The sequence below is a fragment of the Apus apus genome, chromosome 15 (genome assembly GCF_020740795.1).
Source record: "Apus apus isolate bApuApu2 chromosome 15, bApuApu2.pri.cur, whole genome shotgun sequence".
NCBI classification, from domain to species: domain Eukaryota; kingdom Metazoa; phylum Chordata; class Aves; order Apodiformes; family Apodidae; genus Apus; species Apus apus.
In genome coordinates this window covers 7,219,729-7,238,517 of record NC_067296.1, presented here as the reverse complement: position 1 = coordinate 7,238,517, position 18,789 = coordinate 7,219,729, and the positions used below count along the sequence as shown (strand labels likewise).

The window sequence follows — 18,789 nt, the reverse complement described above, 5'->3', positions numbered from 1 at the left end:
CACCTCAGGATGCATTGGTCATCTGACTTTGGAGTACTAAGAGCCTTGAAATGTGTAAGTGGCAACCCAGCCCCGCGCTAATGGCAACGATCGCATAACAGCCTCTGAGATGAACTCACTGTCTTCTCTTTCCTTTCCAGATTTTGGCAATCATTTCCATCATGTTTATTGTACTATCTACAATTGCCTTGTCCCTTAACACACTTCCTGAACTACAAGGCGTGGATGAATTTGGGCAGACCACAGATAACCCCCAGCTTGCCCACGTGGAAGCGGTGTGCATCGCATGGTTTACAATGGAATACCTCTTGCGGTTCCTCTCCTCGCCTAAGAAATGGAAGTTCTTCAAAGGCCCGCTGAATGCTATCGATTTGCTAGCTATCCTACCCTACTATGTCACTATCTTCCTCACAGAATCCAATAAAAGTGTACTTCAGTTCCAAAACGTACGACGAGTGGTCCAAATATTTCGGATTATGAGGATACTCCGGATTCTAAAGCTCGCCCGACACTCAACGGGTTTACAGTCCTTGGGGTTTACACTGAGGAGGAGTTACAATGAGCTTGGATTACTCATCTTGTTTTTGGCCATGGGCATTATGATCTTTTCCAGTTTAGTGTTTTTTGCAGAAAAGGACGAGGATGATACAAAATTCAAGAGCATCCCAGCTTCCTTCTGGTGGGCAACAATCACCATGACAACAGTAGGCTATGGAGATATATACCCCAAAACACTTTTAGGTAAAATAGTAGGAGGACTGTGCTGCATTGCTGGAGTGCTGGTGATTGCTCTTCCCATCCCAATTATTGTCAACAACTTCTCTGAGTTCTATAAAGAGCAGAAGAGGCAGGAGAAAGCCATTAAGCGCAGGGAAGCTCTTGAAAGAGCAAAAAGGAATGGCAGTATTGTTTCCATGAACATGAAGGATGCGTTTGCCCGCAGTATAGAACTTATGGACATTGTGGTTGAAAAGAACGGAGAAAGCATAGCCAAAAAGGATAAAGTTCAGGACAATCATTTATCTCCCAGCAAATGGAAATGGACCAAGAGGACACTCTCTGAAACTAGCTCTAGTAAATCTTTTGAAACTAAGGAACAAGAGTCTCCAGAAAAAGCCAGGTCATCTTCAAGTCCCCAGCACCTGAATGTCCAACAGCTGGAGGACATGTACAACAAAATGGCAAAGACTCAGTCCCAGCCAAACCTTAATACTAAGGAGTCAAGTCAACCTGGAAAGCAAAAGGAAGAGCTAGAAATGGAAACCCTTCCCGGCCCTATGGTGCCCTTGCTGACGACTCGCACTGATGGGATCATTGACATGAGGAGCATGTCCAGCATCGACAGCTTCATAAGCTGCGCGGCGGAATTCCCTGACTCCGGGAGGTTTTCCCACAGCCCGCTGGCTACCCTTCCCTGCAAAGGGGGCATTAACACGATCCAGGAGCAGGGCAGGCCAGAGGGGAGCAGTGCCAGGTTTGGGGAAATGAACCCAAGCTCCGAAGGCAGCCACCATTCTGCTTTTTTCATAGAAAGTCCCAAAAGCTCCATAAAGGCCAGTAACCCTTTAAAACTAAGGTCTCTGAAAGTCAACTTCATGGAAGAGGACACCAGCACATTAGTACCAGCATCAAATGTACTGAGAATATACCCAGACTCTCTCACGAGCCGGGGAGCTGCTGCTGCTGCCACAGATACTTCCTTACTCTCTGACAGATCTCTCATGAGCCCAGAAACCTCGATCTACACAACCGCGAGTGCGAGAACCCCCCCAAAGTCCCCAGAGACTCAGACAGGCATAGCTTTCAACTTCCATGATGCTGGTATACACAAATATATAGATGCTGACACTGATGATGAAGGTCAGCTGCTTTATGATTCAAGTCCGCCCGGAAATGTGAGTCCCAAGTACCATGTTACAAACAGTGGTTATCTAAAGCAAAAGGACCATGTTTATAGAACAGAGAAGAACCACCTAGAAGCTGCTGCTTTACCCACCTCCCCTAAGCTGATAGGACAAAACTGCATTTATTCTATGGAAGGTATCACTGGAAGAACCCAGGGCAATCAGGAGACTGTCAGACTAGAAAATCACATTTCGCCAGAAGTCCATGTATTACCAGGCAGTGGAGGACATGCTAACACACATGATCAAAGCATCTGAGATGAGCTCCAAAAGAACTTACTGAAAGTTTAAAGGAATGTCTTTACAGTCAACACAAAAACAAGAGCTTCTGCATGGCATGAACTTGGCTGAAACAAGCCACCTGTTTCTAAGAGTCTGGGGGAGGTCCAGTGTGGGTTTGTGAAAATGTCCTTCTCTGAAACAACTCTAAAGACATTGCCCACATCAGTCAAAAATAAGGATTGCAAATCATGATCACACATTGATCTCCTTTCATGTTGTCCAGTGAAGCCAATGTGACCAAATATCCATCCCTTCCCCTTGAACGCTAGAGCTCCTTTTGGAAATATTAACATCTGATTTGCATTAGTTCCATAAAGGATGCCAAGGCAGCCAGATTTGAACTCTGGAATAAATTGCTGGGGTTGATATAAAGCTATCAAAAACACAATGCTCACTGCTTCAGGGCAGCTGTTCCCCATCTACAGCTGATGGATATTATGTCTAAAGGTAACAGGGAACACCTGCATTATTGAAAAAAACAAGTGAAAACCATTTAAAACAAATAACGCTCTAGAGAAACCAATTATTAAAATGCTCTGTGTGTGTTTAACAATACGATCTCCTGTAGGACCTGACGTTTTCTTTTGAACTATCAGCAGGGTGAGTTGCACCACTTGTATCTAATTCCAAACATCCCCTAGGACATAGTGAAACTTGCACTTACCCTCTGCCAACAACCGATACCTGCCCCAGGGCCAGCACGTGGCCCTCAGGGGACCCACAGCCCACGCTGGGAAGGTGTGGAGGAGCCGTGCAGAAGCAGGACTCTCCGGAGGCATCGCAGCCAGACCCCCTTCCCGCTGCCAGGGAGCGTGGGACTGGAAAGAGAGCTCAGCTCTTGCCCTACCCTTCCGTGGAAGGGAGGTGCTGGCTGCGCTGCCCGCGGGGATGGTGGCCGGGCTGCCCCCGCAGCACGTGCTGGGGGCACCGGGATGGCTCCCGGGCTTCCCCTTCCCACCGCTCCAGGTGTCGGCCAAAGTCTTGGCATAGGAGAGGAACCGGTCGGTCTGAAGCTTTTTGTGCCCCAGCGGCACAGTGAAAGATATGCAAGAGTTACATAAATATGCAACGAGGGACTCGTTAGCGACCCACCCCGGGCCTGGCTCTGCTCTCTCTCACCAGGTTGGGCAGGAGATGCTCCTGCGGCGCGGAGCAGCTACGAGAGACAGGAGAATCAGGCCTGATGTTTTAATAACATCCAGTCATTTTTAAATGAAACTAGAAAAAGAAAAAAAAAAAAAAGAAAAAAAAAAAAAGAAAAAAAAAAAGATCTGACCATTTTAAGTGAACAGAACTAGCAGCCACCAGCCTAGGTTTTTAAAATATTATTGTTTCAATAAAGTTATGTAAATTGTGTAGGAAATAATTTGTCTTTGGTTTTTAATCTCGCGGGAGGAAAAGCACTTTACGTTGACTTTTTGTTGTTGCGATGCTGGAGTAGGATAGTGTCAGAGTGTAACAATCAAGCACTTTAACCAAGCACTATTTTAATTTGTGCCTCCTGTCGTGACTGTGATTTGTTACACGCCTGTAGCAAGTCACAACCTGTCCTGTGATGACTGTGATGGTAATCTATTCTGTTGTTCTCTGTTTCTATTGTAAAACTCAGTTGTAAATAACTCTGTCAATGAGTGTTTCCTGACCTGGGTATCTGCTGGGTCACGTCACCATCCCGCGCAGCAGGGCCAGGGACGTGCTGGGCCACGGGAGCGGAGGCGCCAGGCGGGAGCGGATCCCCCAGCCGCTCGAGCCGCTGCATTTTGTTCCTTCCTAGTGTTAAAAAAAACAAACAATAAGCTGTTGGTTAGTCCTGAATGTAAATGTCTGTCCATCCAAGCTGTACAGCACTTCTGTCCGTAATCCGTAACAGTGAATGCAGCATGTACGGACAAAAGCAATAAGCACATACCTGTTTTAGGAACTATTATGGGTTACGATGATAGCTTTCTAAGGTCTCTCCTTGGCACAAAACTGTACACGTGTTAAGAGATAAGGCTGCTGTGCTCAGCCCACCCATCCCCTGGTGGTGGGATGCAGCCCCAGGCCCCGCTCAGAAGTCACCCTTCTGTCCCAGCAAGGTGAGACCCTGGGGAAGGCACCAGTTAGACCTGAGCCACCACCTCCAGAATTAGCCCTCCAGCAGAGAACAAGTCCTCATGCTGTGCAGTGACACGGAGGTACTTGAGAGAAGGTACCTACATGTGCAAACATTGCTTTCCAGAGCTCTAGGCAGGGCCAGTTCCTGAGGTCTGTGAGCTTCTCCTCTGCCTTCACTCAGCCAAAACCACCTTTCTTCTGAGCGGGTGCTTTGCCTGGTGAAGGACTTTAGGATTTGGCCATAGTAAATACAAGTGTACTTAGAGGAACTGACATATTGCTGAGATACTAGTTAAGATTGAGTCGTCATGAAGAAGTACAGTGACTTTCCAGCAGATAAGCTTTAAATACTGATTTATTCTGTGGCTTCCTAGCCCATAAAGTGGCAAGAGAAATCTTAAAGAGAACAGTCTTAACATAATCTCTATGTTTCAGTGATCATTCATGTCTGCCATCAGCACAAATGTAAAAAAGAAGAAAAATCAGGGAAAATTTTTTTGATAAAGTAAGTAATAGTGATTTCCAAGTTGAATATTTTTGGAGCTGATGCTTTCATGTGGGAAAAAAAAGTCATATTTTACATATCACGATGGTGAACGTATTTAAATATAGCCATATAGTGTAGTTTACCACACTCTCATCCAAACTGATGTATTTGGTTTATAGATGGCACTGACAAAAATGTATAGATCAACAATTCTATCATTTTTTTAACTGGTAATCAACTGGTGCAACTCTCCTTGTAACCAAAGGCCCTCTGTCTGCCTTGTGTGATCACTCACGACACACACCTTATATCATCTATTTAGTCCTACCTTTAAAGTAGCATTTTATTGAGTCACTTTTGAAAGTCAGATTCAAAAGTTATTATTTAAAAAAAATAAAAAAAAATCTACCTTTTAAGTCTGAATAGCCAAAGTCCTATAGATTTCTTATAGAAAGCAAATAATTTAAAATTAAGCATATAATATGCTTGAGGAGCATTTCTTTCTTATTTGTGTATGAAGATGTAGCTCTCATTTTGTGCCCAGTTAAGAAGGAAGTATGTTTAATTTATTTTAATGAAATAAAGGCTGAGTATGAACTACGTATCTATATGTGTGTGTGCATAATACACATATATATATAATGTAAGCACTGGGAAATCTACTCTAACGTAAAGCTATGGTAGACTAAATCTGTACTCATTACATAAGGAAAGGCAGTGCTTTGAAAACACAAGGCTCACCATATCCTGTAGACACTAGAAAGACAATTTCATTTTATAGTTTGCTCCATGTTTCCCAAAGATCATAACAGTCAAGGGATGGGGGGGGGGGGGCGGAATGCAATATCTCCTGCATCAAGCTCAAGTGTGCAGCTCAATCACTGGCATTTGGCATTCAGGGCTGCAAACTGACTGTGCATCAGGTACCAGGCAAGCTGAGAGTGACTCACCTGCTGCTGCAGAAGACATCAGAGCTGAAAGGACTATGGATGTGTGATGTCTGTGCTTGCTTGTATCTTACGCCATGAACATTGTTTTTAATACATATATATAAATATATATATAAAATATATATATATGCAGAAGGAATGGGTGCAGTTTTCTTAACCAGGAGGCAAAGATCCTTTAAGGGTTAGCCTTGAACAGAGAAAAACAGCAGTCACATTGCAGTAGATTTCTCAGTGCCTTTTCTTAGAAACTTCACCTAAGCACACTTACGGAAAAAAAAAACAACAAACAACAAAAACTGAAACAAAACAGTCTCCTGTGAAATCCACCTTTTTCTGAGAGGTTCAAAAGTCAATAAAGGTAGAAGAGGAGGAAAAAAAATAAATAAAAAGATGAAAAGAAAACCCACAGAACGCACATTCCCTTCCCAAACATGAGTGTGTCTAATGCTGGGGAGTATCTGTGCACGTCACGCAGAAACACATCCGAGGTGGTCAGTTTCTCTGGCAACTATGGCTGTGATAAACTGTAGCCTTTTCTTCCCTTGCAGCTAATAAGAGACACATTTCTAAGGAAAACAGTATTCTCTTCTGTAAAATTGTAATGCATTGTTAATATTTGTACCTATTGTATATTTATGTCTTGGCAGAATTATGGCTGGTAGAGTTTGTAGTAAATAACAACGGTATTGAAAGCTCATCACAAAGACAGGTTTCTAAAGCCAAGTTCTCTCTCTGTTGGTCAGTTCCACTTAACATCATCTCCAACAGTCATTTCAAAGCAAATAGTGGAATTACTGAATAAAGTAGCCAAGAGACTGAGTGGCACCAATGCCCTCCTGTGCAGCCCGAGGAGTGAGATGGGACTTCCCTGGCCACTCCAAATTAGCTCAGACTTCTTCATGTTTGGTCACTTCTGCTTATGGTAATCAGACTGAACAAGTGTTACTTTAGGTTGCTTTAGGATCACCCAACCGGGGAGAATATGGCTTTAAATAGTTCTTGAATAAAGTACAGATGTTCTAGTTACCTCTGTACCTCCTGTTTGCCATTGTGTTGGCTTTATAAGTATCTGATGTATGGAAAAGTCATGTGACTTTCATGCATTCCAGAGTAGTCTATTTTTCTGTTCAGATTTAAAAAAACTATATATATATATAAAAATATAAATATATATCTGTATTTTTAGCAAATTTATAATAGGGCAATCAAGTCAGATTTCTTCTTTTTGTATTACAGAATAATATATTAGATGTTTTTTTGGTGTTCATTTCCATAGCTGACCCCCAAACCTTTTTGTTATCATTAATTTCTTTTGTTCTGAAAAATACCTGCAACATCCCTCCTGGAAGTGTGTCTATGAAAGGTCACTGAATTTGTCTGATGTTGTCGTGTTTTTGTATCTTCTTGTTTGTGGTACTTAAAAACAACCAGGGACTGGCTGTGGAAACTGAGATGTTCCTTCGGAGACACACAGAGTGGGCCAGACCCTGCCCTCAGTTATGGCAGTGGAAGTGTCAGTGAATGCCACTGGCTCCAGTGTTAGCCCCAGTCTGGACTTCAATGTTCTTCCAGACTCACATCAATTAAGAGAGCAAAAAGAAGATTTTAATCTGATTTTAATTTATGATGGAGTTGGGATAAGCATAAAAACTCAGGCTTTTATTTTAAGGCTGTGACCTGACAATGCTCAGGCAAAGCTCCCACCTTCAAGGAAGTTTTTTTCTGGGTTAAAACAGAAAGGTCAGGACTTTAATTTCCCACTGAAATTTGAAATTTCTCTTTTCAGTCCCAGACAAAATTAGGACATGAGAAAAAATAATGGGGGAATGAAAACCTGAATGTACATGGCCAGAAAGGGAAGGGATTTTGAGTTGGTTATGGTAAAGTCCATGTACCTGCTTATTTAATGATCTTCCTTGCTCCTTTTAATCTGTGCTGTCACATAAATCGAATAAAAAGTCCACGAGATAGATGTGCATCCTGAAGCTATCTCATGGCCTGTTGAAGTTTAGCATGAGAAAGTGCTTTGGACCAGCTCTGCACAAACATTCACTTTCTAATCTGCCCAGCAGCCTGGTCACTGACCATGTTTCTTCCAAAGATGGAGTTTTGGTCCTATTTCCTTTTCTTTGCTTGTGTGACTTTCTTGCATGCCTCCCACACTAGCCAATAAACCTGAAAGAGAATTAATTTGGGAAAACGTGTCTCAGAAAGTCCAGATACCACCTGAATGAACAGAATAACCAGCAGACACAGTTTCAAGGTGATTAGGTAATCAGCAAGACCCATTTACACACGAAGGTATCAAAGCTGGGTGATATTTTCCCATTTTTGAAAGCAACTCATGCAAGAGCCTGCCACAGCTATCATCAATGACCACACCAATCCCTTCAAAAGGCACCTTCCATATCAATAAGTTTGTTTCAGCACAGTCAATGGAAGCTTCTAGTCAGACCAGGCTTAACCCTGCCCCCCTGGCAGCCCTCCCACCCCACCACAGAAACCACTCAAACACCAACCAGCCCTTCAAAGAAATGATGTTTATTTTCCAGCACGTGTTTCCCACCCAAGCTAACATGATCAGGCTCTTGCACTGAAACCTTGTCTTGGCCAGACAGGGCAAACCTTAGGAAAACTGAAAGTCTGCATTCAGGGGGTCTCTCCCCTTTATTGCTGGTGTTACCTGAGCCACAAATAAGTGTCCTTTGACACCAATGGTAGGGTGCCACAAGTGTTCATATTTGTAAATATTAGTCAGAATTTTGCTTTGCTTGATTCTGGATTCATGGCACAAGAAGTTTTCAGTCTAGAGGCTTAGAAAAGAAAGCTTAATTTTTCTTTTTAACTAGAAATACTTCTACTGATATTCTGTAGGCCTGAACAAGGATTAACCTTTGACATTTTAAAGGGATCTTCTCAAGACTGTAACAACACCACCTTAAAAAAATAATAATCAGGCTGGGCTCAGCACAAAGACCCACTCAAACTAGAGCCTCTTAGCAGCCAGGGAGCCAAATTTGCATTAAATGCCAAATTCTTTGCTGCTGTAAGTAAAAGCCCATTGATGTCAATGGAGCTGTGCCCCATTGAGCCCAGTAAAGAATTTGGACCCATATATCAAAAAAAAAAAAAAAAGGAAACTTAAAAGCTCTGTACAACCTCAGGGATGGAGGTGTCTGTTTGTAGCACCTAGGAGGAAACCAGGGGGGGTGAGGGAATAGGAGACAGGTCAGTGAAAGCTTGGGAAAGGAGGGAATCCTTCAGGCAAGAGGATGGTAATCATGTCATCCTAGTCTTGACTGAGCATCCTTCCATGTCAGCTCTTCTTATGGGCTTGATGGCTCAAGAGGCATCCCAAACTCACAGGTGACTGTCCCTGCAGCAGGACCACAAGCTCAGCCACATGGTTCAACACTGTCAGCCCTCTGTCCAGGGACTTACTGATGCTGGGAGGGCACTACCAGCAGATGGGCCATCAGTTACCTTTGATCATGTCACAACCTCTGGTCTGATTGATAATCTACATTTAAGACCATTTTAGAATTCATCAGTTCTTCTCTTCTCTCTGTATTTCATTTAGGAGCTCTGCCCTTTATGCCTTTTCTCCCCGTTATGTTTCACTGCCTGTGAAACCCATCAGCCACACACTGGCTCGTCTGACTACTGGGATTCATTTTGTTTATAACAGTTTTGTTGGGTTGTGGCAAAGCTGGAGAACATTTCTCCCCCCCCCATTATTTCTGTTTTTTTGGTGGTGGGTGCAGAAAATTGCTTTTACACTGAAATGTTCCCCACCGGTGTTTTAGGGTGGGAGGGGGAACAGCATCTCCATGTTACTTTAAACTTTGAAGCCATGATACTGCAATCAGAAAGGCCAGCCACAGCTACCAACCAAACTCGTTTTCCAACTAGATCAACATTAAAAATGTATCCCCCAACTTACTGCAGCAGAACCCTGTTTTCTCATCAGGCCACTGAAGCAAGTCCTGAATGGGGAGAAAACACTGAGTGAGGCACTGGTGCAAGTGCTGTTTAATACTGACCTCATGCGTGTGGAAGGATGCCGGGGTGCTCCGTGGCTGTGCTGCACATCATGGGGGAACAGCCTCAGGTCTTCCTTCTCCAAAAGCACAGGATGGCTGCTGGACCTGCAGAGCAGCCCATGAGTCCCAGGCAAGGGCTTCCTGGTGAAACCTCCAAAGGGAGCGACGAGCATCCATAGCAGTTGACAGGAAAGCTGTGGAGTTCCCTTTAAAAGAAAATGTGATCTTTAGCAACAAAGAAAAACTGGAAAAAAAAAAAAGTTTCCCGTGGCTCTGCTAGTACATGTGGCTTGAACTGCTTCTGTATCTGCAACTTGCAACCAACTGTGACCCAGCCAGAACATGGCAGGTTCTCCATGGCCTGGTGCTGTGGGTCTTTGTTGACCCATGGGTGCCCAGCCCAGCCCAGTACCACTGCAATGCCCCTGCCCCCCAGCCTGGGGGTCCTGCACAGTCTCTGCATTAGGCTATTCTGGCTCGACCCAAGGGGCAGTGTGGCAGCAGGTGTTTTCTCCCTGTTTCAGCAATGTTTCAATTCTCTGGCACTTTGGGGTGATTACAGCAACATTAGCCATATACTGGTGTACTTAGTCTTACATTTTTTTGTAACTTTGATTTAGTCATTCTTTGTCAAAGTTTATTGACCTCTCCAGTTGTTCCCATAAACAAATTATTTAAAAAAAAATTTTAAAAAAATCAGTGTCTTTATCTGCATGTAGTAGTATGAAACTGTGATCAATGTGTGACATTCAGAAACTGTACTGTCTTGTAAAATATGTCCAAATGTCTAAGGATTTTAAAGCAATGGTCCCTTACTACAGAAATAAATAAAAAGGTATGGATAAAACCAAAGCCTTTATTTTGCTTTGTTTCATGGTCATAGATATTGGCCAAAAGCATAACTACCATCAGCTGGCACCGAGTTTCTGCTTTAGCTCATTGCAGTTGACAGCAGGTTTAAACATATGTTATTTGCTCACGGATAAGGCCGTGATTCAGGAAGGCAGCGCCGAGCCCAGCACCTCCTGTTGTGAGTCTGATGGATTCAGTGCACAAACCCGTGGGCTTCAGTCCCCACCTCCATGGACAAAACCTCCCCACAACCCCCCATAGGCATGGCAGGGCTGAGGGTCTGGGACATCCCCCAGCCCCCTGTGCAGGGACACAGGGAGGTCCCTGTCACACGCACCCAGCGCTGGGAAGCGGCGGCTCGAGCGTGCGACTGTGCAGCTGCAGAAGCAGGCGCAGATGGGAGAACAGCCGAGGTTTGGAGACAAAGAGCTTTGGGTGTGAAAACTAGACAAACAGGCTGCCTTCCCTGCCACAAGAGGCAAACACTGGGGCTCTCTGCTGGAGCCTCTGTGGTTTTCTTCTCCATTAGACGAAGCACTGGGCTTGTTAAATTATGCAAGTCATCAGAGCAAAGGTAATCTAAACTCCTGAGCAATGCTTTATTTCAGTTGATTGCATCCAATTTTTTTTTTATACTGAAATGCAGTTTCTCTAAGTCATCAAAGCTTTAATCTGAACCCCCTGACTTATGGAGTCTTTAATATCTGGCCATTTAAAAAGGTAAAAAGAACAAATAAGTGCAGATTTCGACCCAGACTGATGGTTTGTTTAGCTTCATGCTCCCCACTCCCTCACTGAGACCCTGCACATACAAAGCAAATGCAAAAGACTGAGCCCACAGTTTGACATCTTATTGTATACAGACACCACACATGCAAGTGGAAACCAGAAAGTTAAACGCACAAGTGGGCAAATCTCTCAAGTCCTGCATATTTAGTGGCACGTTCCTGCATTTACTTGTGCTCATTTTTGGCTCTGTAAGATCTTCTTAAGAAAAAACTAAACGATGAGTAGAGTGTTTAATTACAAGCAGCGACAATGACATCTAATAAGATAAAGTACTGATATTGAAAGGAAATTTATAAATGAAGAGCTAGAAAGTGGAGAAATTCCTATAACATGTCTTTCTCTTGACTTTCTGCTAATGACTTCCCTTGTTATTTGCCTGCCAGCCTGAGCGTGCAAGCTCATGAGTTATAATCCAGTATCTATAATTATTCTGTCCAAGGAGGTTTTCTCTATGAATTGATTTACCTTATCAAGTCAATTAAAATAACGCCTGTCTCCCAAGGCATTGTGGTTTATTGTAAGTCAAATCTATAGATAAGACATATTTTTGCCCTAGTTAACAAACACTACAGAAACTTTGATTTGCCTAGACCCTCCACCCCCCATCCCCTCAGCCCTGGTACCTGCATGTGGGTTACCCCAAGCTGATGCAGTGCCCAGCAGGTCCAAGGGACCCCAAGGCAGCAGCACCAGGCAGAAGCAGGATGTGCCCCAGCCCATGCCAGCAGTGGCAGGGTGGTAGCTGTCACTGTCAGTGCCAGCTCCAGCCTCACCTCAGTCACCAGCTGCCCAGTAGTACTGGGGCTGACCTTGGTAGATCTACAGTTCTAACAACATAAAGCCTTTACCAGACTTTGCACAGATTAATGAAATGCAGCAGCTTTTTCACTTCCCTAGTCTTCTCCACCTCCCCGAGCCCAAGTCCTCAGGCAATCAGTCCTCCCAGGCTCCCTCAGCAATAACGTCACTGTCTCTTCCTTCCAACATGGATGGATTTTTCCTGTAATTCTTCTTATTTAGGCTAAACTAGGCACCTTTTTTATAGAATCATACAATCATTAAGATTGGAAAAGACCTTAAGGGTCACTGAGTCCAAACGTAATCCAACTACCACAACCACTAAACTGTATCCTGAAGCACCACACCTAAACACTTCTTGAACACCTCCAGGGATGGCAACTCCATCACCTTCCTGGGCAGCCCATTCCAAGGCCTCACCAACTCATTCAGTAAAGAATTTTTTCCTAATATCCAACCTAAACCTTCCCTGGCACAACTTAAACCCATTTCTTCTCATCCTATCGCTAGCTACTTGGAAGGAGATACCAACACTAGCCTCTCTACAACCTCCCTTCAGGTAGTTGTAGAAAGCAGTGAGATCTCCCCTGAGCCTTCTCTTCTTCAAAATAAACAACCGCAGTTCCCTCAGCTTCTCCTCATATGACATGCCCTCCAAACCCCTCACCAGCCTCACTGCTCTTCTCTGGACACTCTCCAGGACCTTAATGTCATTCTTAAACTGTGGCGCCCAGAACTGAACACAAGTGCTCAAGCTGTGGCCTCACCAGGGCAGAGTACAAGGGCACAGTCACCTCCCTACTCCTGCTGGACACACTGGTTTTGATACAGGCCAGGATGCCGTTGGCCTTCTTGGCCACCTGCTGCCTCATGGGAGTTCCTTTATTTGTTACACACCATCCTCTAAAACACCTACTACACCACCACGTCTGACATCCGGAGCAGGCTGATGTTTGCCTCACACCGAGCCAGGGGACAGCCAATAATTCCAAAGGTTAATCAAACAAAATGATCTGGCAGGGTAGCACCCAGCCTGAGGCAGGGAGCAGGAGCCTGATGTCATGGCACTGAGCAGCACCTGACATCCAATGATTAAACACAAATGTTAAATATGTACAAGGAAACAACCTTGAAGTGTGTGCCATGCTTTGCTTGACCATGGGCACTTGATTGTGATGTTTTTAATTCTCTCCTTAATAACCCCACTGGAGTTTTCCCAGAGTTTAATTTGTGCTACTGAAGGTACAGGTGGTGCAGCATGGCCCCTGCTCCCAGACATGTCACTGCCTCCTCCAGGGATGCTTCTGCTCTCATGCAATATACCATATCACAGAAACCAAGGAGGATGTTTAGGCGCTTCAGCCCAGATGAACACAAGGAAAAGCTCACATCTTCAATATATTTTGATAAATCTAGAAGAGGCAGTAAAAATTTAAATTATTTGCAATTTTTTTGTAGGAAACTCTCTGTTTGTAAAATATGGATTAGATTCTTCCATACTGTCTCTTACAACTTACCTCCCTTCTTACTTTCCATAAGGACATTGAGCTACTAAGAGATGCAACATCATTATTATTCAACAAGCAAAAGCATTTAGAGGTAACTTTACCCAAGAGTAAAATCTGCAACCATCCAGGCAGAAGCTGAGACTAATGTGTCTCAGCAATGAAAGTTTGTGGTTTCTGCTTAGAAACACAAGTACTGAGCATTAACCTTAGCTTTGGAAAATAAGAGCAAATTTTCCCAACATTGCATCATGCACCCATGTCTCCTAACCTAAAGGCAGGCTTATGTTTTGCTATACTCAGTGCCATTTTTATAACATTGGCAGGCATGGTGTTAACAGTAATTGAAGCTAAAATGCATTGGTCTATGTGCTGAAAAGAAAAATAATGTAAAATGTTGTTTTCATGTCTTGATGATAGTCTTAAAATGAGCTGCACAGTGATGCAGCTTCCAGCACTCTACTGAGCAGTGGAGAGTTGAACGCTAGGAAGCACTCAGATGAAGATGGATCCAGGCATGAGAAAGTGCAAATTTAAATTATTTAACAAAAATGAATGCCCACAGATGGTCATGATCTAGTTTTACTCCTCTTTACAGGCAGATTTAACACCCAGATGATACAATGAACTGGACACATTATTTTCTGAATCGTAAGAGAGTGGAAAAGCAAAAAAAATTAAGTTCCCAAAGTGCAGGAGTCTGCAGGCAGAGCTTATCAAACACCTACAGCACTACACAAGCGTGCAGTTACCTTCTGAGCCTCTGATACCACTTTGTGTGGCTGTGCAGAAACTGCCACTGTCATTGCTGTGACACAGCCAACACAGTTGACCCCAGGCATCCAGCTGAGCCAGAGAGAAAGGTCACAGCAGCCATGCCAAGGAGGAGAGTGGGGTTTTCCACCCCACCTGAGAGCCCCCTCACCCCCACCATGGCACCTCAGGCAACAAAATGCAGGAAAACCCCCCCAGAAGAGTTTTTTCTGAAGACTTAGTTAAAGCATGGGAAGCTGACCTCCAGCCTCCATGGCTGATGTCCAATCTTGTCCAATGGTAACAAGGGGCTAAGAAAGACATGCCAGTCCTGCTGTGGTCAGGTCACGCATTTACATTGTTATGCAAATGTGCAATCTGCTTGTCATTAGGACCCAAGCACTACCCTGGGCCATCCACACAGCAGGTGCCACCTTCAAGATGACGGTGGCACCCCAGCCTCAGAGCAGCTGTGCACTGCCCACCTCACTACAGGGAAGTTCTGGATATTCCACAAATTCCGAATGGCTTAAACACCATCAATGGCAAATATATGGAAAAAAAAAACACAGCATAAGACAAAGAATTTGTAAGTTACAAAGCATATAAATCCTTTGGCTAATAGTGTAAAGCAAAAATGCTGCATTCTCCTTCATGAAGAGAGTAGCCCAGAAGTTCTCCCATGTAGCTTTTCTTACATGTCTTCCCTAAAGAGCCAGTGCTGACCAGCTGGGCTGGGCAGGAATCTTAGTCTGATCTACATCTACACCCAAAACTCCTAAATACAAGCACCTGGCAAATAATGTAGCCATAGCTCTAACTCTGTTTCCTTCTGTTTGGTTTGGGTTTGTTTGGTTTTTTTATGATTAGTCATTAAAAGCCATGAGGCTGTTGGAAGACAGCTATTAAGTGCTATCTAATAGTATACAAAAAATTGACCACTTTCTGAAGGTCTAATTGACGAGAAGAATCTGTGGTTTTTCTGTATTTATTTGCTTCTCACATCAGCAATATTGGTTTCCACTCACATTTTCTAGCAAGCAAATATTTTTGAGGCAGTTCTGTACGGAGTAGGATGGCTGCATGGAAAAAGCAGACCACCAGCTGCTCCACTGGAAATCCAGCAAAGAGGAACAGTTGATTTCCTATGAATATAAATGAGCTTCTTAGCTGGGCCGACTTCAGACTGAGTTCAGCAGTTCAGGACCTCTACTGAGTGAAATATAGAATTTATGTAACAAAAATAAGGAGAAAGTAAAGGAAGGATTTTGCAAGTGCTTGTTTCCTAACTCAATGCTTTCAGTATGCTGATGTCAGGGTGGATGAATGGAAGTTGAGGTAGGATGCTGTGCTGACTGGACCAGAGCTGGAGGAAGATTTTATAGACATATTGGGGTGCTTAAAGAGGATTTCCAGAACACCAAAAATCCCACACTGTTCTGCAGTTAATGTATGCCTCCAATGTGACCAGTTCATGCCACTGATATTCTCACAGAGTTCCAGTATAAACTCATTGACCAGTATTTCTTGGACCTTTTATGTAAAGCAAGAAGCTCTAAGGATGGACAGTAACTTCCATCAGTGCTGCGATTATGAGCTTCTAGAATGACTTGATGGTGGAATTAGCATAATGGTGAAGCCTGAGAATGCCTGAGCTCCAGTCCTATATTTAACTCTGCCCCTTTGTTCCTGAGCATCTTTCAATAGGGAGAAAAAAAGTATCTATTTCACAAGAGTCATTTAATAACATTAGGGGATCTGAGAACTATATAGTGTATCCAGAAAGATAATTAAGAGTGCAGTACCAGGCAGGGATATAGTTTCATGGAAAAAAATGCTTGCAGTGAGAAAGAATAAATAAAAACACGTTAATTTTCCCATCTCTCATGTTGTTCAGGAATTTTTTTCTGATTTTTATTCCCTAGCTCTTCTGTCATGGAAGAAAACCAGAAATCTCTCAACTCTTTTTTGCTCAATCACTCTTTCTCATCCTGCTCCCAGAACATGCACCCTGTTCCTTAAACAGACACCTTGCCCTCCTATAAATAGCATGCTTCAGGACACACTGTGCAGATCACCTGCAAAGCAACACCACTACCAGCTGCGGAGCTGTACGGGGAGCAAACATTGCTCAGGCAGCAAGTCAGCATGTGGAAGTTAGAAAGCCCCAGCCCAGCAGCTGTGCCTGCTCCTCTGGGGCATGGCCCAGGCAAACTTCACCACCCCTGTGCCAGCCCAGGGCCTGAGCAGAGCCGTGACAAGGCAGGAATTGCACAGAACACAGATACGGTCATTTCTAAAACTCAAGGCTTGTATCTTGCAAGTTAAACAACACCCAGTTGCACAAACCCAGGGGGAGTGGTTTTTTTTTTTGCCTCCTTAGGATGCTTAGAGCTGCTCAGGAGCTCCTGTTTGGAACAGTTTCCCTTCCACAATCACTGTCTCAGCTGGTTTGGAGTCCAGCATCCCCCAGGCGCTGGCTGCGAGCACACAACGTGCTTTCTTCAGCCATTTCACAGAGCACCCAGACACTAAACGTTTGCTGTGCCACCCTGCAGGGACGAGCGTTGCCCTGCGTGCGTGCAACGTGGTGTGAGCTGCCCCTGGGGAGCGAGCCCAGCCCCATCACCGCGGCACGCTGGTCACCCCACACCTGCTCTGCTCAGCCCAGCCCACATCAGGGGGCCAGAATCCCCTCACAACACCCCCCAGCCCCCTCGAGCCGGTGCCCTGTGCATGGCGGCAAGTTCCAGCCCTGTTTCCCAGCGGAGGAATTTCACAACAACCGAGGCTGAGCGGGGCCGGCTGCAGCTCGTGCTCCTGCCCACTGCTTCTGGAAGTGAACTTCTGCACGGCCAGCACAGGGGAGCCAGTGACCCCAAAGATAGCAGGTGTTTATGCCAGGAGGAGGTGGGGGGGTATTCCTGGGGTGGGATTACAGACTTCTGACTCCCAGGCTGTGGTCTTAAAAATATTAAGCATCCTGCCAGGAGGGGGAACCTAAAAAATACTGGAATAATGAGCCCCCATTCTGGACACATTAAGTCCACCTCCCCTACTGTATCTCCCTTATTCTTTCCTTTCATAAAAGAATCTTTAAAAGCTTTGCAAATCTTTTTCCAGTATTATTCTCTGCTTGAAACAAGAATTTTCTCCACCATGGGTGAACAAGCTGGGTGCCTCTCACTTCCTGGCTGTTACTCAAGGTATAAGATCCATATCCCTACCACAAATCATGCTGGGACTTCTAATTGGGTTTTCCTCCCACTGTAACTCCCTCTACCATCTGCTTCTCTTTTTCTCTCAGATGACACATCCCTCAGGCACTGAGCAGTGCCACTGGGATGCCAACCCAAGCCTGGAGACTCACCCAGAGCAGCACCTTCCCCCTTCCCCATGCCCCCAGTAGCCACCAACCTCAGCTCCAGGCACAAGATGGGCCCTCAAATCCCCACCTTCCCATCTGGGAACAGGGAAGGGATCAGGCACTGGTGGGTTGTATTCCAGTCCACGTTCCTGGGTGGGTTTTAATTCCAGTTTGGCCATAAGGTTTCTTTGAAAAAGGAGGCAGCAACCCCAATGTCTGTGAAGTCCAGTGTAAAGCTCATGTTGCTCTCAGCAGGGTTGGGATCCCACCCTGAAGTTTTAAATAGCAGAAGATCTGTTTCACCTGTGACAACTGATTTTGCTGCTTAGCACCACTGTGCTTGCAGCAATCAGAAACTCCCCACATGCCCTGCACTAACGAAGGGCTCTGAAGCCTCTCAGCTGAGATAATTGGTTGCCCCAGGCTTCAACAGGATCTGGCCACTGTTTTCCACTGCTGCATCTAAGGAGATTACTAAACTGTTGGAAACATGGCTACTTCTTCTGGCCTCTTTCCAGACCTCCAGTCATGTTAGAGTTGAGCTACTGCAAATGAAAATACATTAGAATTTTAAATCCCTACATAAGTGATGCTTGCTCATTGGGAAACTTGAAGCTAATGTTGCCCACAGCTATTACTAGTGTTTTCAGAAATAATTCATTAGCTGCAAAAGTCTTCTTTCATATCTCAGGAGATGAAAAAAAAAAAATTAGCTATTTTACTTTTCTTGTTAATTCCTTTCTTTCAGTCTCCTCCAGCACTTCCCTGCCCCCCCCCCCTCCCCCCTTTCCAGGCTGCAAAGTCAAGACATGAAGCCTTGAAGACAGAGACCATGGAGACACATCTCAGATGAGCTTTTTGCCAGGTACTTTAAGATGGTACCTTCCACTAGTTCCCCTAGTAATACTTTACTCATGCACAGGCTTTTCTGGGCAGGGTTTCTTGGGTCCCTAAGTCCCCAC

The 18,789-nt window shown here is 44.5% G+C and overlaps 2 protein-coding genes across 3 annotated transcripts in view; one reads left to right on the top strand and one right to left on the bottom strand.

Annotated features, from left to right (window-relative positions):
* Nucleotides 1–3,382, top strand: part of KCNB1 (potassium voltage-gated channel subfamily B member 1) — a 115,230-nt gene extending 111,848 nt beyond the window's left edge. Inside the window, exon 2 of the mRNA XM_051633249.1 lies at nucleotides 141–3,382. Coding sequence (XP_051489209.1) covers nucleotides 141–2,162 — 2,022 coding nt within the window. The 3' untranslated portion in view covers nucleotides 2,163–3,382. The remainder of the gene's footprint in view (nucleotides 1–140) is intronic.
* Nucleotides 3,383–9,822: 6,440 nt separating this feature from the next.
* The window catches only part of LOC127390990 (somatomedin-B and thrombospondin type-1 domain-containing protein-like), a 50,233-nt gene continuing 41,266 nt past the window's right edge, over nucleotides 9,823–18,789 (bottom strand). For both annotated transcript variants that reach the window (XM_051633229.1, XM_051633226.1), the window contains one exon: nucleotides 9,823–9,969. In XM_051633229.1, coding sequence (XP_051489189.1) covers nucleotides 9,828–9,969 — 142 coding nt within the window. In that variant the 3' untranslated portion in view covers nucleotides 9,823–9,827. The remainder of the gene's footprint in view (nucleotides 9,970–18,789) is intronic.